The sequence below is a fragment of the Cyanistes caeruleus genome, chromosome 1 (genome assembly GCF_971803275.1).
Source record: "Cyanistes caeruleus chromosome 1, bCyaCae1.hap1.1, whole genome shotgun sequence".
Taxonomy (NCBI): Eukaryota; Metazoa; Chordata; class Aves; order Passeriformes; family Paridae; genus Cyanistes; species Cyanistes caeruleus.
Genome location: NC_141701.1, coordinates 148,373,685 through 148,391,544, shown reverse-complemented (window position 1 = coordinate 148,391,544; position 17,860 = coordinate 148,373,685). Strand labels below are relative to the sequence as shown.

General features: G+C 42.4%; 1 protein-coding gene across 1 annotated transcript in view; it reads left to right on the top strand.

Moving 5' to 3' along the window:
• The window catches only part of OXSR1 (oxidative stress responsive kinase 1), an 87,641-nt gene that overhangs the window by 38,907 nt on the left and 30,874 nt on the right, over window positions 1-17,860 (top strand). The window contains exons 4-5 of the mRNA XM_023921902.2: window positions 578-719; window positions 14,605-14,660. Coding sequence (XP_023777670.2) covers window positions 578-719; window positions 14,605-14,660 — 198 coding nt within the window. The remainder of the gene's footprint in view (window positions 1-577; window positions 720-14,604; window positions 14,661-17,860) is intronic.

Genomic DNA, 17,860 nt, shown 5'->3' with positions numbered 1-17,860 from the left:
TATTCCAGTTTTGTACACAGTGAAGAAGGGACTTATTGTCAGAATTCAGCCTCATTTGTTCTCTATTTAATGATTTCCACTTTTTTCCCTGTTAGGGTTGTACCAGCTCTTAACAGATGAGATTTTTCCTGCTATTCCTCTGCACAGATTTAGTAGGAGCTGAAAAAGAGTGCCTAATTTTATCAAACTTGTTGCCTTCAGCTTGTGAGTCCTGGCAGCCCCCTGCTTTTTCCATTTCCCCCTTCAGCATCTCCAGTACTCAGCACTAAGCCAGCTGTAGCATCAGTACTACTTAAAAACCTTTCAAGAGTCCTGTGTGTGTACATTTTACATTTTGGCTTGTTCAAATAACTTCTCAGTTGCTTGTGTTCACAGGGGTTTTACAGCCCAAATTGAGGCTCTGCCCCCAGGGATGGATTGTTGCCTCTGGTTTCCTGTAGCAAAAGCTTCAACTTCTGAGTCTGATCGTGACCATCACCAGTGAATTTCTTGTACTTGTATATTAAGCTATGATAAATTACACTTAACTGTGAATCAGTTCTTCTAGTTTAAACTAAGATGTTTAACTTTTCTCTAGGCTCTGTTTTGGATATTATCAAGCACATCGTGGCCAAAGGAGAACACAAGACTGGTGTCCTGGATGAAGCCTGTATAGCCACAATCCTTAAGGAGGTGCTGGAGGGACTGGACTACCTGCATAAAAATGGGCAAATCCACAGGTATTTTGTGTTTTTCTCACTTTGTGATAAAATGTTGAATCAGAGCAGCTGAGCACAGAGTCTCATCCTGTAACTTGTTGAGGGCATAAAGAGAGGAAAGTAAAGGTGGGAGCTTAATTAAAATGCAGAATTCAAATATCTATATTCTGGATACTATGTCTATATTCAATGACTAGGCTGAATATGAGTAAATTTTTGGGTGTTGAAAGTTCTAATGTAGGGAATCTTTTTCCAAATGTCAACATTCAGCTGCAGAGTGTAGTTGATGGAAAGCTGGAAAACTTCCACTGGTTTTGTTTCTTGCAGAGCTACAAATTACCAAGAGCACTGCAAAGGCAGAGTTGAGCAATTTAATAAAAAGTCCTTCCAGCTCTGATTTTTTTTTTTTTTTGAGGTTAACTGCAAGATCAACATAATTAAATTTGAATTTGAGTAATTTCATTAAAAAAAAAAAAGAAGAAATAAAAATAAGGAAAAACAACTTCTGTAGGTGAAGTCCAGCTGACTAACAGCCTGTGATTTGACAGATCACTGAAATTCATGGGTTTCTGTGCTACTGTCTTGTTTGGGTTGTGTTTTTAAATCACATTTTCCTCTCTTCTGGTGTCGAGGTGTGGTGTAGTTCAGTAGGAGAAGATGCTGAGTTGGTCTGTTCTGCGTTAAAAAGACTGGGATTTTCAATCCTAAATATGTGCTGAAAATAGAATATACTGCTTGTGGGTAATATACACAGTCCCAGCCACAGACTGCTACTGGAACAGCCTCTTCTTTCTTGGGAATTTTGTGAGCTTGGTTCTCTTCTGGTACAATGCCATTATAAGCATTGCTGCTGCTGTGCTGGAGTAAGTTTCTGTCCTCTTATAGCTGCACATGAAGAGGTAATTTTTTGCCAAAACGTTATTTTAATTAGAAAATACAAGAAGTATTCATGGTTTCAATCAAACTGACTGGCTTTTGTAGGTTATTTTGGATTAAAAGGAAAGAAACAGTTGGAAATAATTCAGGTGGAATTCTTCTCCCTAAGAGAAATCTCAAATTTCAGTTTCCAGTCTCAACTAAAATTCTGATTTAACAAGAATCATTGTCTTCATTGGAGACAGCTTTGACTTCATAGCTGGTTGCTTGTTGCTTAACTTTGTGTTTTGAGATAAGACTCGAGGCAGCTGTGGGGATTTAGAGTAGATCAAAAACCAACTTACTTGCCAGTTACATGGTATCTTTTCACTTTGCCATAAGTAATTGACAGAACTGTGTTCATCTGTGACCTGCAGATGGTTTGTTTGGCTGATTTACTTATCTTCTGGTCTAGTGAAATTGAAATAGATGTTAAAGCAACAGAAACTTGTTAAATCTCAGTTTCTCAGAAGATACTGCATAATGTTTTATGTACTGAAGTATGTAAAAAGCATGAGCCATACTTTATGTATGGTTCTCCATTTAGCTGGCTGGAGTGGAAAAGCAAAACTAGTAAATGTGGTAAAGATTGGAGAGAATATATTTGTGTGGTATGAGTTTGATTTTTTTTTTTACTGCACTCAGCAAAAATACCATGTTCACAAAATTCTAACTGCTGATCTGAAGAAAATGATTCGTATTGAATCATTTGGAAGTGAACTGGATCAAACCTGCTTTGACCATTCTCATCCTGCTCATTGAAGCATTTTGCTCATACTTCAGCAAAGAAATCAGAGCTGTGTCATTGCTGCAGCTTAAGGTTGTGGTTGTGTATCAGCCCCTTTACATGTGTTTTATCCCTATATTTTGGGACTACTCCAAAAATTGTGTAATATTTTATCATAGAAAAGGGTTTGGATTATCTCATTGTGCTGGGCACAGCAGTCTGGAAAATTTGGAGAAGTGGGATACAGATGGAAAGTTGTGTGGTTTCCTACCTGTGATGCAAAGCTGTTTTGGCTGTTGGCAGAAGGCAAGCTGACATGCCTTTGAGGGATGAAACATGTTTCCTTAGTGGAGTTCATCATGCTGTGTTCCATTTTATCCAGATGTGTGTGTGTGCTGCTGAGGAAAACACAGTTTAAAGTTGTGGTGCAGCTGGGACCTTTCCTCATCCGTAGAAATATCTGTATGGTTTTCCCATTTTGCTTAATGCTAGGGGTCATAATATTTGTCATGCCTGATGGAAAAGGCAGGTGGAAATCTTGCAGCCATGCCTGAGATGCTCTGAGAGGAAGTGTTTAAAATAACTGAACTTTGGTCCCCTGGATCAGCTTAAAGTATCTGGCTCTAAAGGAAAGCACATCAAGCTGATGGCTGAACTGCAGATACTGTGTCTGTAGCGTGGGGCAGCTGTACTTGGGGTGAACTTCGGGCCAGAGCAAGATCAGCTGTGAAGGGTCAAAATTGAAGGGCTTTAGTTAAGACCTGGAACAGCTAGCCCAAAGCAAGCAGCCATCCAGCAGAAAAAATGTTCAGCTGGTTGTGCTAAATATCCAAACTCTGCTCATGTTATGCCTTGGAGAAAACGACTTGATAAAATTAGAGACACAGTATGAGTGAATGACTGTAATTAGCACATCTGAAGTTGGACAGCCAGGCCGGTGGCACAGCCCGAAGGATGAATATTGGGTCCCAAATGTAATTTTGTGGGCACTGTAGACCAGAAGTGGGGCTGTAAATCACCAGTGAGATCAGAGAACATATTTCTGTCAGTGAAGCTGCTCAATACTTCTAAATTATGCATCATCTTAAATGGGTAAATGAAGTTAACACGTGAAAAGCTGGCTTGATGAAATTTTGCTGCTGCTGAATCTTTCTCTGCCTACGCCTGCCTTGAACTTAATGCCACTTCCAATTAAGGTTTGGGGAGCTGGCTTGGTGTGGAAGTGTAAATCCCTGCTTTGGACAGGAGAGGAGTTTGACAGTATTCTCTAGAGGAGATTAGAAAGCCAAATATCTAGTGAAGACTTAAATTATAATTTTTTTTCTTGTTTACTTTCCTAATTAACAGCCAGAGTGAATCTGAAACTTGAATAGACACCATTGTTCAGGAATAAATGCTGAAGTCTCCCACATCGCCCAAAGTGATGTGTTTTTTTTTTTTGCTTTCATCTTGCAAGGGCTGATGGGAAGTGTCTGAGGCCTTATGGCAAAGACAAAGGAGAAGACAAAATCAATTTTATTGTCATGAACACTCTATACCACAGTAACAATTGACTACAAATGGTCCCCATATTCCTCCAAAATCACGAGTGCCTGCCTTATCTGGCAGTTGGCAGCTCCCTGCCTTTGCTGCCCTGTGCCTGTTCCTGTCCCTGGCTGCCTCTCCTGTGCCAGCTGCTACTGTCCCTGTTGTGGTTTCCTGCGTAGCACGGTGATCCCAGGGAGGATTTGAAATCCCAGTGATCCGGCTCATGTTAAGTGAGTTAAGGACCTGGGCACCAGCCAGAGCGCTGAGGACAGAGGGCCAGACTCGGAAGCCCTGGGATGAAGCTGTCCTGCAGGAATCTGCTTGGGACTTTTCTTTATGGAAGTCAAACAAGACTGACATGCTGTGAGGGGTCGCTGCCAGGCTAATCTGGGCTGGGTGACACTCAGGGTATGTTGTACCTCTTCCCCATTTGGACTCTGATTCCTCTGTGTTTTTGGGGATTAGCAGGAGTTTGATGAATGACTTAGAAATAAAACTAAAGCAAAACCAACCCAAGAGGTTTTATTGCTTAAAAAGATTTATTGGAGGGAACTTCAAGGCTTTCTTTTTCAGGTGGTGCTGCGTATGGCAGGCTGACAAATGAATCATGCTGATTAACTGTTACAAGGTCTCTCTGTCTTTCTCCCTATTTTTATCTCTGAGCTTATCTTCTGTTCACGATTAGCTGTTGTGTAACTGAATATTTTAGTTAGTCCAGGTGAAATAATACACTGCTCAAATATAACCAGATTCTCCTATTGCAGCACAATAAATGTGATACCGTCCTGGTTTTTTGTAAAAACAAAAAAAAGCCTGGGAAGTGGTTTAGAGTTGCATGCACTTGAACTATTGGCATGGCAGCAATCCAACTATTAGTTTGTTTGCTGCTCTACTTCTTACAGGGTGAGAGAGGCAGCAACATGTTTTATATGCTGAGTTAGATCAGCCTGTGCTGCTGTACACAATGTTGGGGGGTTTTTGATATCTTTACAAAGTCAGAATGTGGGCAGCAGGGTGCTGGGACAGCTGTTTAAATGTGGCTTTGAAGAGACCTGGGAAACAATATTCTTGTTGTGCTTTTATGCCAGATAAGTTCAGTTTTTGCTTTTTTTTTTTTTTGGGTTATTTTTTGAACCTTAGGATGGTTTTGACGAGGAAACAAAGCTTAATTCTTTGCTTTTTTACCCATACTAAGAGTAAGTAACTTCTGAAAAATGAGTATCTATTTTTCTGTCTCTCTGCACATACGCATCACCAATACTTGCATGTGGGATTTTGCAGGAGCTTACCTCCAGCAGCAGGTTTTTGATTTAAGATCAAGGAGCTGATGGATATATTTTGGCAGAACTTGACTGTCCTACAGAATTCAAGCTTAATTTTCATGTAGCTGATTAATGCATTGATAGCCATGCTGGCAGGTATTGTGGTTCAACTGGATTCCAGTATGCCCCTGAAATACTGTACTTTCATATTTCTGTAGGAATACTGTGGGAGAACTTCAAGCCCTCCTCTCTACAGTGCTGTGATCTTGCTTTGGGGAATGTGTTTTGGAAGTGAACTTTGGTAGGGGAGGATTGAGGAATGGATAATAGGATGTGGAGCCTTTCCACCTCTAATTGGCAGTTTGATTTTAAGTCAGGACACCAGTAATTTGAAAGCTGGTTATTGTTTAGCTGTGGCAAAAGCAATTTTTTATTCAGAAGTATACTCTGGTCTCTTCTCTCTTATAGTATGGGATGGGTAGAAATAATCTTTAGAGCTGGTAGTTAATAGACATTCTAGAGTCTTAATTTGTAAACAATTCAGAGGCCAGAAGAACAGAAATGATATTCTTGTGTGTCTCTGTAGGAAGGAGGACAAGAGGCTGCTCTAGATTGTACTGGGTGATTTGTTCCCCAAACGGACACCTTGCTGTGCAGTGTCAAGGGCCCAAGGACCACTGAGTCCCCACTCTGTACAGTCAGACTGGGGTGTACTGTGGTGGTTAGCCAAACCAGCATGTTTTCCTGGTGGCTGTTTCTTCCACTGCATCATCCAGAAATTCATTGTTTAAACAAAAAAAGAAAATTCCCTGTGGTTGTAGGGAGATAATACAAACCAGATGTAAATCCCAAATCTGCAGACAGCCAGAAACAATAACTCCTGTGGAAACAGTTTTCCTCAAAGTGCATAAAGACAGAGTTTGCTCTAAAGTCTAAAAACCTGTGATTTCAACCTCTGATGGTAAATATCCTTGCTGCTGAAATCCCAGGGGTGCTGGGGCCCCTGCAGTGGCTGCAGGTAATGCCACAGCTCTTGGGAACTCCCTGCAGTGCAAGGGTGCAGGTGGGCTCCAGGGTGATGCCAAAGGTGTGGCTGCTGCAACCAGGTGTTTGTCCCCCTGTCATTTCCCTTGCACCCAGGAGCTACCTCTGACCTTTGTCACTGGGTGTCCTGTAGTTACTTATTCAAAGTAACTGTGGTTTTCCTTTGGACTAAACCAAACCATTTGGTAGAACTACACTGGCCTTTTATAAAAGGGAGAGGTTTACTCTCTCTCTGCTTTGCTACATGGACATGAGAGGCAGGAAAAATATGATGAAGAGTGGAAAATAGAGGTTGGGTGATCTCCTAAAAGTTCAACAGCAGTGGCAGGTTTTGCTCAGTGATCCGTGATGGAGTTGTACACTCAAATAGTGGTGGTTTCTTGCAATTCTCAAATTGTCAGGAGTATTTGAATTTGATTTGTTTCCAGGAGGAATAATCATTCACTGTCTGCAGCATTAAATATATCAAGTGACAATGTAAAAGTTTCTTAGCTTGTACTCTGAAGACACTGAGCACTTTTCACAGGTGTACAGCTCTGTTTGTGACATCTTTCTCATGTCACTGCCTTATCTGGTGTAGATTGCTGAGACTAGGTTACCCAGTATAGGCTTCTGCAGCACCTCTCCAGCAGCAAAGTAATTGTTTAAATTGTCTTCTTCATCTGTCCTACTGTGATGATACATGACGTGAATATAACTCAGTTCAAGAAGATGGGTTTGAATATTGTTCCCTGTTTTGGTGCACCAGAATTTCTGGCCTTCATAGATCCTAAAAGCTGCTTATGTAGAGGTGCTTTAAGTATTTATTCAGACCACTGCAGTCTTTTCATTCATGTCTTATGCTAAAGCAGGAGAAAAATTTGTGTGGCAACATATTAAACACACTTGAAATTTTTGCAAGGCTGCAACAGAAATTATTTTTGTATATTTACTACGTTGAATTATATCTTGCCTTGCAGAGTTCTAATGAAACTTTGATACTAAAAAGTAACATGAATACTTTCAAAAACAAAAGTGAGACAAAATCCACACACATTTAGGCCAAAGAACTGCCACAGAGAAAACTATCTCTTCATGGTAGCCTGGAAAGCATCACCAAGTGAGACTGGGAGTGCAGAGAGGACTTATTTCCATTGTACAGATTTTATAACTGCTTTCTATATTTTATGAGAATAACTGGGTGAAATAGAGATCTTTCTTTCTATGCTGGTCATGCTTAAAACTGTCATCTTAAAGATTTTGGAGAAGGAAGTCTTTCTGACAGGTTTCTTGTGAGCCCTGGCTGTCCTGACTTTCTCCTCCTGTGTCACGTTGCAGACGTGGCTGAGCAGGAGCTGTGGGTGGCTTTGTAGATAGGGACAGCTCTTGGCTGCATGGGGAATACCTTGGACCTTGTGTGTACAGAGATAGACTTACTGCTTCTCCACAACAGGGTGCATACTGCCTTTGGCAAATGGAGACCTTTTTGAGCCCCCCATGTCAATTTTTTGTGGCCTAATTTGATCCAAATTGGTTCTGTATTTACCAGAATGACCTTTAGTCTTTCCATTTATGGCAGGGAGATGTGTGAATCACTGGCATCCCTGTTCCTTCTGCTACCTTGTGCAGCTTGTACTCAAACTGGGATGGTGTACATGTGGTTATTTTTTTGAAATTTCTGAGTGCACTAGGAACATATTCTGACATGCAGGAGATCCTGCAACATGGTGGTGTCACTGCTATTGCCAGGTGAAGCAAACCCACCTCCTTTCACATGAAAGAATTTGACATGAAATACTGAAATAAGAACGTGTTGGAAGACCACATTATAACTTGACTATTTGCCTCTGTTACCAATGACTAAGGCAGGGTGTCCCAAAAATATCTGGGCCTCCAGGGGTAGGAAGAGACCTTGTGACTCCACAGCTCACTCTGTGTTGCTTTTCATGCAGCAGCTGTTAAAGGGTCTTTGTGCCTTGTCCCCACTGCAGTCCTTGGGAAGTAGGATCAGGAAATGGATGGGCTGAATAGATGAATTTGTGGAAGAAATCCTGTTACATTTTTAGCTGCTGTTCAATGTGTGGAAGCTTGATTTTAAAGCTTTTCTGGGCAGAGCCCTTTCCTTGTACAAGAAAAAAAAAAAAAAAGGAAGTTCTGACAGAATAGGGGAAGCTTTAAAAGAGGTGTATGAAGTCAGAGATGGAGCTTCTCTCTGTCAGTAACTGCTGAAGGTTGTCAGAAGCGTGGACTGTTTGGCAAATCCTCCTTGCCATGAGCTGATATTACAGCAGTGATGTACTTTGGGGTGAATGTTTGAAGCAAAGGGCTGTAAGTATTGGTATGGTTAGATCATCTCCATGTTGGGAGGCAGGCCTAGGTGCAGTGCTTGTAGCACTGTTTTCTGGCTGAAGGAGCTGATGTGTCTGAAAGCTGGTTTTTAAGGGTTTGGATTCAGCTGGAGCAGCTTGCCCCACATTGATGTGCAAGTTGAGGTTATTGAGCACTGCTTGCTGGAGGTTTGGCCATGGATGGGAGGTGGAGTCCAAGGCTGGCAGGATCTGTCCTTGAACCGTACTTCACTTTAATCCTCTGTTAGGCTCAAACCATGTGGGAAGAGAAGGAATTAATGAGAGCACCAAACCATCAGAGACAAAGTTGGCACAGGAATGAAAAGTGTGAGCTGGACGTAATTTGCCAAGATAAAGGAAAATTGCAGGCGCTGCGATAATGGTGGCTGTGTGACAGACAGGGACACAGTGAGGGATGTGACACACTGCTGCCTGTCTCACTTCATAATAGAGGCTTGCTCCGAGTTAGCCCAAGGTCTGCAACTCTTTCTGTACTGCCTCAGCATCTTCCCAGCCCCTGGAGCTATTCAGACAACCAAGATGACAGTGAATTTCAGGCAGATCTCCTGCAGCTTTCTTTAGTGAGTCGTTCCTTGTCTGAGCTGCCAGAGCGACTTGACCTAAAAGAAATCAAATTTGAGTCATGATTTCTTGGGCCCCAAACCCTCTACTTAAAGCAGTAGTCCAGTTCTGCAGCAGTGGAGGGCAGAAAATCAAGAGGGGTTGAAGCTAGTAAGTGCATTGTGGAGCCTCTGAAATATATTTTATGTTTTTACAGTGAAGTGCAATTTCTCATGCAGTCCTTACTGGGATTTCTGTTTGCCTATGCCAGGCAACAGGATGGAGTTATCTCTCCCCCAGGAAGTCTTCACTCAGAGTGATCTGCCTGGATCTTATAGGTGGGGCAGGGAGAAAACAAGTACTTGCTGTACTCTTAAAGCTCTCTGTGATGGAAGCTGACAGTCCTTTCCAGTGGGCTTTGTCTTCACATGGCTTTTTGCAAAGCCACAGTCTGTCAGTCACTTCTGCTTTTCAAAGCCTTGCTTCAGACTGCTTAAAAAAAAAAACAAACAAAAAACTTTTAAAGTTCCTGGTGACATTGGATTATTCATCTAACTTTCTCCAGCCATTAAAACAATAATTCAAAAGCCTTTAATAATTCCCACCTGTGTACCCCCCATGAAGGTGTAGCTTCAAAAATGCTTCTACTGTTTTGAGTCTTGGAGTTAATTATGAGTTGCCTTGTGCTGCTGGCTCAGCTCCTGTGCCAAGGCCGTGGTCTTTTACCACAGCTCAGCAGCTGCCAGAGCAGCATGGGGAAGAGGGAAGCAGCAGTTGCTGTGCTTCCCTGATCCTGGGCAATAAAGCATGTCACTGGGCTGGTCCCCTGCTGGAATTTATGGCAGCCTGGCTGCTGCTGCTGGGCCCGGCTGCCAGTGGCCACGAGGACCTGCTGAGAGGGCTGTGGATGAGCAGGGATGAAGCAAGCTGTGGACTTGGCCCTCTCTTCCCTCCTCTTATGCTGGGCTCAGCAGGGAGTATGGAAGCTGCTCTGCCAGCTCTCTGCCATTGGAAAACCTTCAAGCTCTGGGAGATGTTTCTGAGTCCAGCTCTGTAGTTCAGTACAGCACTGCAACCGGCAGTAATCACACCTCACCCAAGAGTTTGGGACTTTAGGTTCAGTGCTGTGGCATGAAAATGTTAGTGCACACAGCTTTTCTGAGCAGGAACAGGGACGTGCTAATGCATAGCACTTGCAATGCAATTGCCTTGAAAGCCTTCTCCTATGGTGTACTGAACGTGCTGACATTTGATGGGGTAAAAATACTGATCTGCTTGCATGCTCCAAGCCTGGTTTACATTTTGCAGCTCTAAAAGGTAAAGCTCTTGCCTGTCACCAGCTTTTTATATCTTGGCTTATAAGGCAAAGGGAAGAGGTGACACAGGTAACAGCATATTACTGAAAGGAGAGGAATGTTTGATGGTAGAGGGACAATAGCATCATTTGGTGTAAAATGTCACAGATTGCCTCATATTTAACACTATGTAGACATATTGTCCTGGAAGTATTTTACAAATTGCTCAGATCAATGTCAACTGCAGCAATTGGTTGCATTCAGCATAAATATTTTGAGATATTCATTACCATTAAAACAAAATAGTAATTGTTGCATCTTGCACCTTCTCTTTTTTTTTTAAATGAAACTTGGCAGGACCAACTACTCCTTCCTCATGCCAAATTATGCACTATAGAGTTCAGTCCATGAAAATTTATTGTTGCAGTTGATGTAAATTGCATCTAATGGGCAAATGACTCACGGCTGTGTTTAAAGCCAGCTTTGTGTTCTAAAGGCACATGCCAGCAGGTTGGAAGCTGAGGCAGAGTAAACAGGGCTTATCTGTTTCCCCTCTCCTGTGACAGTTTTCTTCTCACTGCTGGGCTGCAGAGCTCCTGGGGCAACACTCTTAGCTCAGATCCCTTCTATTGTGGCCCCACTGTGGGGTGAGGCCAAGGATTGAGGGCTACAGATGAGGGTGGATCTGATCATTTAGCAGGATTTTAAGGACTCTTTATAGTGGGAACAAGCCACCAGGATACAGTTCATGTAGTTTCACTGTGCCCCACTGAAAAATTTATTGTGGGGAATGTGGGAACCCAGTGCTTAAAACTAGAGAGCATCATGTCATGGCCTTCCTGTGCTCCCAAATCTCCTGTAGCAGGAGCTCAGCTGTAATTTTGTTGCTGGGATGAGATTTGGTCGTGCAACACCTCATGCCCAGGGCCCAGCCCCAACCTGGAGACACGAATGTGATGTAACTCTTGTCTGGTCAAACTGGGAAGCTAAACCAGTTTGGAATGCAGATGAAGAAGGGTTTCTGCCGCGCTGTGAAACCTTTCAAGGCTGATGTGGAGAATCCAGCTCTGCACTGGAGGAAATCCAAACTACTCTTCCTACTCTGGTTGTGAAGTACAAGGTAAATAAAAACATAATCGTTATTTTGTGGTAAAGCTCTTGGAGGCTTTAGAAGAGAGGAAGGTAACAGCTGTGAAGCAGGAGTGGCCAGAACTATTGTAGCATTTGTTAAGCTATTGACAAGAAAGTTTACTCCAGCCTTCTGTAACTTCATTTAAAATGTGATATAATTATTGTTTACACTAAAGCTGCTTCCTGTTTCCACTACAGCAATTATGCCAGAGGCCCACCATTTATTCTGAGTATATCAGCTCAGGATATGGTCATTACCACATTAATGGGAAGTGCCTTCAAATTGTTACACTTGGCAATAACTATATCCTGGAGTAACAAACTTCTCGCCATTCAGCTCACAAGTTTATAAGCATCTCCTGATAAAAATAAACAGGAAAGCATTGATTGTCTTTCCCCTGCTCCATTGCTTCAAATGCACTTAATTTTAAATACAATTTTAGAGGAAAACCTGCTTCGAAGATGCTGCTACTGCACCAGTATATGCTAAAAGGAAGGGGCTTGTGCTCATCCAGTGTTAAGGCTGCTCTGTGTTCACCTGAGGTTGTGCTGTTACACTGGGGTGAGAAATAGGAAAGCTGCAAATTGCTTCTATAAAACAATGACTTCTCAATGGAAACCGTGATTCCCCAAACATCTTGCTGCCCCATCAGTTTTGCTGCACTGGGGTAGAGTGTGCCAGGCTGGCATGAGTGACCAGCCTTCACAGAGGGATGGTCACTGAGGAAGTGCCACATGAAGTGATGGTTTAATTCTGTAGTTCGACTTGGACATTTGTCAGTGGCTGTTTTGGCCTCCTGACTTATTTTAGTTTCTTGAACCAGCCTTAAGCTGACTTTTGTTTCCAGTGAGCAAATATGTAAATTTTAATTAATCCAAGCTGAAGTTAAAAAGAAAGCAAGCCTCTTGATTTGAGGGGGTTCAGGGCCTGGAGTCCTTTGGCCCATTTTTATTATGGGATTCAATCTGAGGGCTTGTTTTGCTACTTCTTGTGTTCCAAGCCTGTCCAGCTTGCTCTGCTGTCGTAGGATGGTTTGGTGATAGGAAATGCCTGCTGGTTTCTGGCTGCTGTTGCTATACCAGTGAAACCTGCCTGAGTTGTTTTGGATTGTGGAGTGTGTGATAGTTGAGACTTCATGCTTAGTTTTGCTTAAAATCTTCCCTGGCACTTCCTTTATGGCTGAGTGTGGTCTGTTTTGGGGGCTTGGTGAGCCACACGTGCAGTTCTGCCAGAGGGGAAGTTTAGAAAGGCTGCACAATACTGCATAGCCCAGTTTACTGGGGAAGTGCTCCAGCATCCTGGGCTGCCTTGGAGTACAGATGGAAGAGGAAATTACTCTTACTCCAGTAAGAGAATTAATAACTTCAACAGACAACACTCATGCATGCTGTTCTTTCCCCATAACCTGGAACTGGCAGGAACTGTGCATCCTGGCTGTCACAGAAGAATCAGCTGTGGGTAAACATTTCCAGTAGGATTGGAGAGTTTCCTGAACACCCTGTATTCCCTCTGAATTAGTGCTGCTGTGCAGGGGGATTCCTGGAGGTGGCTGTGCCTGTGCCAAGCACATTTCACACCATGTGAGCAAGCTTCTTACCTAGGACACAGCAGACTTGGGTGCTGCGCTCTCGTGGCTCTGTGTGCTCCTGGGGCTGGCTGGATCCAAAAGGCATCTTCTACCTAGATTCTGGCAGGAGCTTTTCCATTCCTCCTTGTTATGGACCATGAGCAGTTTGTGGGAGTGCAGGTTTGTGTCTCTCATGGCAATTAACTCAACAGCACCAATAATATTGGATTTGACCAACGGATGCTAAGGGGGGCAGTGTAGCCACTACGTTTGGCATGACTTGAAATACCAGTGTGAAGGCTAAAGGTGCTGTCAGCTGCAGTTTGCAGTTCATCTTTAGTGGGACTGTCTTATGGACAGTTTTTGTTCTGCTTTGTGCTGGGGAAAAGCCTTGCCATGTCACTGTCCTAGACTGGATATTGGGAAGAGTCTGATAAATGCTAGTGCTGGACAGGATGTGTTTAAAATTATCCTGGCCTGGAACTGGCAGTGGCCCAGCCTCCTCTTCAGAATAGCAAAGCCAGGAAGGAGGAGATTTCCAGGGCCTGACTGGGGCTCTTTGGCCAGGCCATCACACCAGTTCTGTTCTCATGATGCACTAGGGAGGAGAGGAAAAAATAGCTTTGGAGTTCTTTCTGTATGTGAAAGGATTTGGAATATTTGCCAAAGGCAGTGGAGGGAAAATCTGCTTGTTTTGGGTTTGTTTTCATCTTTTTGCTCCTGTTCCACGTGGGTTTCTGGGCAGTGCAAGCTTAGCAGCCATGCTAATGAACAGGGGTGTCAACTATGAAGTCCTTCTCTTGGCTTGGCATGTGGAGCAGTCTGTGAAAATAAACTGGAAAACTTCAAAGTGTTTGCAGTGAAAGTAATGTTCCCCTCAAGGATGGAGAAGTGTTGCTGTTAACCTGGAAACCAGAGCTTTTGGCTAGAAAGAGGATAGTACAAAACATTCATAGCACATGCTGGATGTTCTTGTGTGTTTGTTCATTAAAAAAAAAGAAAAATATAACAGGGAGACTTTTTTTCACTCACCAGGCTCAATAAGCCAAGAGCAAACAACATTTTTCTGCTCTCTGGACTTTCATGAGTCTATGGGGCTAAATTGATTTCCTGAGGAAGCATGGACACTTCTCCAGGGCTGGCAATCAGTGAGATAGATGTAGGGCTGGGGGAGAACCAGATCAACTCACTGTCTCTTGAAGTCTGTCCCCATAAAGGTGTACATGAGTATCTGACCACTGCTAGGTTCACTAGTCATCTTTTTAACTAACTCTAAGGACCTGGGACAAAACACTTTCCTTGCATTTTTAAGGGCACCTTCTGCAAAGTTTTAATTTTCCTTCTCAGTGTGTAGCACCTAAAATATAAATCATACAAATCCTACTTAGTGCCTGTCTACTGAAGCTACAATTAAGTCCCTATTTCTGCATGATTTGAGGCAAGAAATACTAATATAATAAAGTATAAGAAATAATAACCTTTGAATTTTTTTTGGTTGGTTGAAGTAAATTTAATGACTTCCTCTTATTGTTGCTTTATCTTTCTGCAGGGATGTGAAAGCAGGAAATATTCTTCTTGGAGAAGATGGCTCAGTGCAAATTGCAGGTAACTTTTGTGGTAGCTTTGAGTAAACTGTAGGCATAACTGCATATCCAAAGAAATAGTTTAATGATCAAGGATGAACCTGCATGAAAACATAAGCTTCAAAAAGCCCCACACTACGTAAAACAAACAAAAAACTCCAACAATAAACCAGCCACAAACCAAAATGAAAAGCCCTAACCCAGAGTTTATTATGTCTTATTATCTTAAAATACTGTTACTTGGAATAATGACAATCAGCAGATATAAATCATTTGATTGTGAAGTCCTCAGAATCAATAGATCAGATAAAGATCTTGGCATAAGCTAGTCAGATTCTTACATCAGCAAGTTTATAGGCTTGGAAGTGGAGTGCACAGACCTCACCGATTTATCATTGACGTGTGAGGTGGTTTTCCACAGGTCTCTGGTCCAGGGTGGACAGATCCATCAGAAGGAAATGAGCATATCTGATGGTAAAAGTCATTTAAGGAAAGATCAGCCAGTCAAACTGCTCACGTGGATGCTCCCTGCTCTGCTTCAGTTGAGCTGGATGGCAGAGAGGATGTTTAAGTGGCTGCCCTGGCCCAGCCCAAACTAGGGTGAGCTGGAAGTCTTGGAAGCAGTCATGCAAAGAAAAACTGTTAAGACAGTTGCTTTAGCTAATACAGATGTGCCTGGAGATGCCTGCTGCAGTCACTGCTGACATGAGCTGCAGCAACAGAGCTGTGCTGGAAACAGCCCTGTGTGGGGATAGACCATGGGGAAAAGGGTATTGTGTGGAGTGCTTTGCCCCCTGATCCTCTTCTGATATTTTCCTACAGACTTCACCCTTCTTTCCATAAATCAAGATTTATACCCCATCCCTGAAAACATTCAAAGTTGAATGGGGCTCTGTTCTGGTTGAAGGTGTCCCTGGCCATGGCAGGGGGTTGGACAAGATGACCATTAAAGGTCCCTTCCAACCCAAACTATTTTGTGTTTTTGATTATTATTATTATTGCAGACTATTAAGTAAGCCAAGATTTTTGGAGAGTACATTTAGAACCTGTGATATTTGTTTTTCCTTCTCTTCCCAGCATACTGTTTTCCTATCCTGAGTACAATTTTTCTCCAATTCTTCTCACAGAAGTACTGTGTTCTTCCCATGGGTCTTGTAGTGCCTTTCCAGTCCTAGTGCCACCTCTAGCTAGGGAGCAGAGCTTGTGTCCTGTCCTGCCAGCTTGGCAAACATCCCTGTACATGTGTAACATTTTCAATCCCATATTTAATTGGGAAGAGCCATATCTGTGTGTGACAAGGTCTCTTGTTGAGTGCCCTGTCCTGCTGGTAGAATCACAGCAGTGGGTCAGGACAGTGTGCTGGGAGTTTAGGGACAAGGGACTGTTGTGTGAGGGAGAAATGCCTGTAGCATGGTTTATTCCTTATTATTTGTATCTATGCCTGGTTTTGTATCTTGGAATGAAAGGTGTCGATTTCCCACCAGGAAGTAAATTAAAACATCTTGCAGTGCAGTTTTTTATAGGTAGCTCTCCTCTCTGCAGAGGACAATAAGCCCTTTTACAGGACATAACACCTCTTTCTGTTTAAAACCTGAAGTATCTTTGTTTTCTTTTTTAAGTCTTCTGGTGCCCTTAATGCCTGTTGTTATATTTCTAATGAGGTGTAGATAATTCAGTTATGTGGCAGCTGATGGAAGATAGGGAGTGGCTTCTAAAACACTCAAAGGAACAAACTTTATACAGTGAAATCCTACAGTTTTGTTCCATAATGAGACCAAGATATAACATGTTGGATTTGTAATTGCATGGAGCTTTTGATGCTGTTTTGGGAGAGGCTGCAAAATGCTGTAACTCTGGGTGTTTCTGCCAGCCTAGAGAGAGCTTCTTGTGTTTCTCTTCCACAAAGCTGCCAGGGCTTGGCTTTTTTGTCTTAATGTACACTGGCATTAATAGGAACCTGTTTATGTATTTTTTCTGCTGAGCAATTTTTAGTTGATAAATAGATTTAAGGTTGACTGGTCTTAACTCTGTGCATTTCAGAGGATTAATTTTGTCAGTAATTATACATGTTCCCTAGACTGAGCTACTCGTGGTTTATATGTGCAACACTTAAATGATGAAATTCATCTCCTGCGAAAGCAGCACTGAGAGATGTGCAAAGTTGCCTCTTTACAAATTCTTTCTTTGAACATGCAAAAGGACCAACCCTGCCACCTTTCATCAGCCACAGCAGGGCCACTAAACCAAGGTCAGAGGGTTCACTGCAGTGGCAGGAAGCTCTTTCGTTTTTGTGGAGGCAGCTGATGACTTGAAAGAAATGAAAATAAATGAATGAATAATAGAGAAGAGCCTGACCTGGCCATAACATGAGATTTTTGTTTCTGTGGGAATTTCTGACACTTAAACTTCCTTGCTTCCTGACCCAGGATGAAATAGCAGAATTTCTGAGGAATTTTTTGAGGAGGAAAAAATGCCGGAAGCAAACCAATCCAAATAAAATGAGATTTGTTTCAGTGAGATCAAAGCACTTGCCTTTGACAATAATATTAATGCATATTATGAATAATTCTGTTGATTGTTGAGTGCTTCAATTATGAGCTGGATGACATCACTTCATTCCCATGAAACAAATGCTCCTAAATTTCTCTGGGAAGTTACACCATGAGATAAAAAACAAAAGATTGATCAGCTGTGGAATGTAGCCTGAGGGTTGGAGTGAATGGGGCACCTCCCTGCAAGGAGCCGGTTTGGTATACATGAAAAATTTAATTCATGTAGCAGGGAAGAAATACTTTCATTCTTTTATAATGACTCCTTCCTTTCTGCCACTCCTCTATCCAAATTGCCTACGAACAGTTGTTAAGAAGATCTTATTCAATCTTTGGCTTTTGTGACCTTGTGTTCCTGTGCTTTCCTAGTGCTTGACATAATTCCTGTTCCTTGTCCCAGATGAAGTGTAATTCTCAAATGTAAATGAGGAATGTACATCTCAATATGGAAATCCTTTGAGGGGAAAAAAGCAAAGGTGCATTTGAGATTTGAGTGGTGGAAACCTCACTGCAGGACTGTACCTCCACAATATGTCAGTGATTTAATTGCTTGAAACTTTCACTGTATGGAATTCATGGCAGTAATTTTGCTGCAGTATTACACAGTTCTAACCAGTGAAAATTAAAGCCTCTTTTGTGAATTTTGGGCTGTGCAATTCTGCTAAGGCTGAAC